Below are 5859 nucleotides of genomic sequence, written 5' to 3' on the forward strand. Positions count from 1 at the left end.
CCTGTGAGATATCATAGTTCCAGGTGTCTAAGGTGATATAAGTGGATACAAGGCAAACAAGATTAATGATGCCGTCTTGACATGTTTTTTTTATATAAAGACACAGAGAATGAACAGATGAATAAAGCACTCTTGAAAAAGTGCTCACTCTCAGACTTCTGGGGCCCATGAACCATATTACAGGGTTTTGCCACACACCATTCTCTTAAGTAGAGCCAGAGCCCCAGGACATAGAAGGCAGACATTACTGTGCTTTGTGCAATTTTGTATGTTCCCCAGGTTGTTCCAGCCAAAAGACACTAATCAAACTCTGATGGTGGCTTGATGGTCAAGCAGGATTTGTTGATCACACAGAGCAGAAGCTAGAAAAGGCACAACTGTTCTTCCAGGTTCTGAACAGAAAGCATAGCAAAAGATGTAGGCTAACGTGTGCTGAAATGTAGTATTATAAATTTCATCACAGAGAGAATAATCATCACAGCAGGCATTTATTTTTTAGATTACAGGTTGGCTATAATATTACTGATGAGAGACTTGCATTTTTCAACAAATACCTCTTGGTTTATATGGTCTTTATATCCAGGTAATTATTCTGGTTGTTACAGATTGCATTTTGTTGTATTGTCATAAACTCTTCATCCCTACTCAGAGTCACTCTTATATTGACCTCAATGTCTTCCTCCTAGGCAGACTCAAACAGACTGCTGGGCTGCTCCCCAGACCAGCCAGCCATGAAGACAGCTCACCCAGCCAGATGGGAGGTTTTTGTTCAAGGCTGTATCACTGTGGGAGGAACATGTGTACTTTGAAAACAGTAATAAACTCCAACATCCTCTGCTTCCACCCTGCTGATTGTCAGTGTGAAATCTGTGCCTGACCCACTGCCACTGAATCTGTCTGGGACTCCAGATCCTCGTTTGGAAACCAAATAGATCAGGTGATGTGGAGACTGGCCTGGTTTCTGTAGGAACCAATGCAAGTAGGTGTTTCCATTGCTATGCAGAAGGCTCTGAGTAGACCTGCAGGAGATGGAGGCTGGCTCTCCCAGGGTGACAAGCAGGGAAAGTGGAGTCTGGGTCATCACAACATCTCCACTGGATCCTGAAATTAGAATAAGGTAGAGAGAGCAAGGTTATACATAAACATAGGGAGCAATGCATGCATTACTTTTATTTAGATATATATTTCCTCTTATTCATATTCATGATTTGATTTTTAATTTAAAATACTAAGTATTAAAAGCAATATTCTTGCTGCAGAAAAGTGTATCGAGGAGTCAAGAGCAGTATTCCCACCTAGCAGAGTCTTCACTCAAGCACAGGTTCTAGCTCTTTCTGACTGTTTCTCACTCTCTCAGACCTAAACCTCATTGCCCTACCATGAACATCTAACACATGGATAAGTTACCACTGGTCCATGAGAGCTCACCCTCCCACCGACTCTTATTCCTCACCTCCCTTTGCCCTTACCAGGGATCCAGAGCAATAACAGCCACAGGAGCTGAGACGAGGACTTCATGTTTAGGAGTGAAATGAGGAGTCTTGATAGGTCAAGGCAAGTTCAGAGCTGAGCCTTTATTTCAGACTTAGAAAGGAAGGTCCTCCTTAGGGAGCAATATGCAAATAGCCAGTTGGATGTAACAGTGTAAGAAAAGAAAAAAGGAAGGGTGTCTATTGGCCATCCTACTTTCCTCTTCAGAGAAGGTTCTCTTTAAGTCTTTAGCCCACTTGTTTAGTGGGCAGTTGTGTAATTGAGGATCTGTTTTGGGGGGATTTAATTTTTTTAGTTCTAAATTTATTTTAGATATGAGACACTTGTCGTTGTATCTATTGATCTTGCTAGCTATGTCCTTTGCCATGGACAAGCTCTGCAATTTTTTGCAGTCCCATTTGTCCAAAATTTCTTTGATTTGTTGTGTTTCTGGGTCTCTTTTAAGAAAGTTTTGGCATGTACCCAGAAGACCTAGGGTTTCTCTGAATCCAACCTGTAATGTTTTCAGAGTGTCTGCTTTAACTTCTAGGTATTTGATCCATTTGGAGTTGATCCTGGTGCAGAGTGATATATAAGGATCTAGGTTTAGTTTTCTACAAGTGGTTAACAAATTTTCCCAGCACCATTTACTGAAGAGGCAAGAACTCTAATATCAACAGATGATGGAGGGAATGAGGACAGAAAGAAACCTTACTGCACTGTTGGTGGGAGTGTAATCTTGTTCAATCACTTTGGACAGCATTATGGAGGTTTCTCAAAAGACTCCACATAGAGCTCCGCTATTACCCAGCATTCCCACTTTTTGGTATTTACCCAAATGATCAAAAACAGAACCATACTAAAGCTACCAGCACAACTATGTTTATTGCAGCATTATTTACCATAGCTAAGATTTGAAACCATAGCTAAGATTTGAAACCAACCCAGATGACCTCAAAAGATGAATGGATCAAGAAAATATGGTATATATACACGATGGAATTCTATGCCTCCATCAGAAAGAATGACATTGCCCTATTTGTTAGGAAATGGAAAGAGTTGCAAAAAATTATACTAAGTGAAGTAAGTCAGGCCCAAAGAAACATAGGTCCCATGGTTTCCATTATTTGCAATCATTAGTACATGTCTGGACAAGCAGAAATGGTCAGACAAGTTGATATTAGAAAAATGAACCCCAAGATAAGGATTCAAATGTATTTTTTTCTTTCTTGTGATTGTTTCTAACATACTTATAAGATGATTTCTTTGTTGCTTTGTATGTCCTTCCCCCACGGTATAACCCCTGTTTTCACTGTATTTGATGTTGATATAATTTTTGGACGGGAAGGGAAAAACAAATTGTTTAAATAGGGATACAGGTGGACCCATTGCAAAAATAAGATGTACAAGATGTTATGGAAAAAAAGACCTTTACAACTTTGGCTGAGGGAGGAGGGGTGGGGGGGGAAGGTGGAGGAGGGTGCTTGTGGGTAGATAAGAAAATGAAACAAGGGAGGAGGCAACAATGCTTGAAAAGAAATGTATTCATTACCTTGCCCATGAATTTTAACCATTCTGTACGATATTTTCACACATAAGAAAGCCTCAATGGATGTATATCCATATATATATATATATATATATATATATATATATATATATATGATCTATTAAAATTATGGTTTATTTCTTTTGTTTTTTGCTTTTTATTTTTTATCTTCTTTCTGGCTGGTTATGTTTTCTGTATCCTTGTCTTGTATATAAATTTTGTTTTGTTTTATTTTGAAGAGAGTAAGGGGTGCTATAGGAATGGTGGGACAAATGGTCAACAAATGCAGCAGTAATACTCACTAGACACTGTTGAAAATGAACTACACAACTATTGGGACAAGTATCAGGAGGAAAAAAAGGGAGAAAATGATGGAAGGGGTGACACTGTTCAAAAATTAATGTACTTATTACCTGTCTTATATAACTATAATCACTTTGTACATCACCTATACAATAACAATAAGAAGTGAAAATAATAAGAGAGTAGTTTATTTTGAGAAGATCAAGCAACAAAAAAATTAGGTCCTAACCTTCCAAAATAGGGTACAAAATCTTTATTATTTTGTTTTTATATTTTTTAAGTTAATAACAAATTCATGATTCCATTTGACTTCCAAAAGTGGTCTGACAAAGTAGCATTGAGAAATAATAATAATTAATGTGATATTCAGGATGAAAAAGATTAATTATCTGATAGTTAGATTACAATGTTGGCTGTAGTGTTGTGATATAAATTGATATAAGTTTTTATAAAGATCTAATTTCCTGAAGAAAAAAAGTTGACTACACAAAAATAATAAATGTTTAACTTTGTTAACTTGTTAACAAAGTTAACGATTAACTTGTTAATTACATCCTTTAGATCATTGCACAATGTGTACATATACAAAAACATTATATTTTACTTCAAATTAGATTTTACTGTGGGAATCAGTAATGTTTTAAAAATTTTAATGACTTTATCCTATAAAATTAATTAGCCTTGCATCTTCTATATAGCTTCTGTAATTCAGGTAGGGGAAGGGAAAAAACAAAATGCTTAAGAATGGATACAAGTTGAACCATTATAACTGTGAGATATACAAGAAAATATGCTTAAAACAAACTTTACAACTTTGGCGGGGGCGGGGAGGGGGTAGTTGTGGAGGTGGGAGGGAAGGGATGGTAATGGAAAACAAAGGAGGAGGCAACAATGCTTGATAGGAAATATACTCATTAACTTGCTCATGTAATAGTAACCCCTCTGTATAATATTTTTACAATGAAAAACACTAAAAATCTGATTTGACCTACAGAAAAGTGTTTTCTCTTTATTGGATGACTGCAAATTATTAACACAATATGAGCTACAAAAGAGTACAGATGTATATTCCTTGTAAGTCATAATAGGCATTGTGTGTACTGCTTGGGATGAGCAGAAAGACAGAGAGTTATGGTGTGAGGATGCCTCCATGACTTTTCCCCAATACTTTCCCATGATCTCAAAAGTCTGGCTGCATCTGAGAAGCTCTGTCAGCAGGTGGAGGCACCAGGAAGAGCAGCTGGGGCAGCCCAGCCTGTCACTTCTGCTTCTCTGTGAAGTTTGTTATGACTTGTATTACTGTAGAAGGGTAACTACAACTCTGTTGACAGTAATACAAAAAGAAAATAAAAATAAAAAAGTAGCAACATCTTCAGTCTGCAGGTTGCTGTTTCTGAGAGTGAACTGTATCCCAGACCCATGCCACTGAACCTTAATAGTACCCCAGATTGCATACCAGTTGCATAAAGGTTCAGGACCTTTGGAGATTTCCCTGGTTTCTAATGGTGCCAAAGTAAGCTATTGCTAAGGCCCTGACTGGCCCTGTAAACGATGATAACTATGTCTTCCAGAAATGTAGACAGGGGTGTTGCTTGTGTCAACTTGATGTCACATCTGGCACCGGACAATGGATATATGGAAAACATTATCTGTTTAGTTAATTCTACTATCCAAATATATCCATGAAGAGCCCAGCAGCTCTGTTAACTCTGGATGAGAAATCCTCAGTATTATCTTTCCTTACCTGGGAGCCAGAGGATCAAGTGCCTCTGTTGTTGAGGAAGGGCCCTCATATCTTTTCTGTGTGCTGATAAAACCTCCTGCTCAGGTTTTGAGCAGCATATGAAGAAATGGACTGTGCTTTGGGCACATGCAAATCAGCAGGGCTGGGCAGGGCTGGTTGGAGTTTCAGGCTGGTATATCTCAGTGACAAAGAAAGGACGTAAAGATCCCAGATTTCCACTTTGTTTCTAGAACATGTGTTTGACTCTGGTGAGGAAAAAACAGATGTGTGTCCTGTTAGCTGAATAATAATATAATGAACATTATCTAAAATTTGCTAGTTTTTTTTCTTAATGTAAGTCACTCAGAAATAAACATTTCCAAGGCAAGTTAATTTTATAATACCTCTGCATTTGGTATCAGTGGATTTTATAACACACAATTCCTAGAATATGATAAGGGTCATTATTACCCAGACACAAGTGTTATAAAAGTGATAATGCATATGGAGATAGAAAGATAGTCAAGAAATTGTATAGGTAGATAAAGAAAACTATCAAAATTCTTAATGAAAGATAATACTTCAAAAGTATATTTGAATTTGTATTGTCAAAGCTCATAGAGTTCACAAACTTTATAGACCATGATAATGACAATTAGCCTTGTGTAGGTTAAAAAGTTTGTGACTTAAACTTAGCATCACTATTCCACAATACTGTGAAATTTATGTAATCACCTAATCTCAATTTTAAAAATTAGTGAGAGCAGGGCTGGGTTAGGCGGGATGGGTGACAATGTTGTCAGACACCTTGTTC

The 5859-nt window shown here is 37.4% G+C and overlaps 1 gene segment (V, D, J or C); it reads right to left on the bottom strand.

The window, feature by feature from the left end:
* Positions 1–769: 769 nt before the first annotated feature.
* Positions 770–1518, bottom strand: LOC122116803. The segment is given in 2 exon segments: positions 770–1101; positions 1470–1518. Coding segments are annotated over 2 exon segments (381 nt in total).
* Positions 1519–5859: the final 4341 nt, after the last annotated feature.

This window comes from Dipodomys spectabilis, unplaced genomic scaffold, assembly GCF_019054845.1.
Source record: "Dipodomys spectabilis isolate Male_0828 unplaced genomic scaffold, ASM1905484v1 ptg000137l, whole genome shotgun sequence".
Taxonomy (NCBI): domain Eukaryota; kingdom Metazoa; phylum Chordata; class Mammalia; order Rodentia; family Heteromyidae; genus Dipodomys; species Dipodomys spectabilis.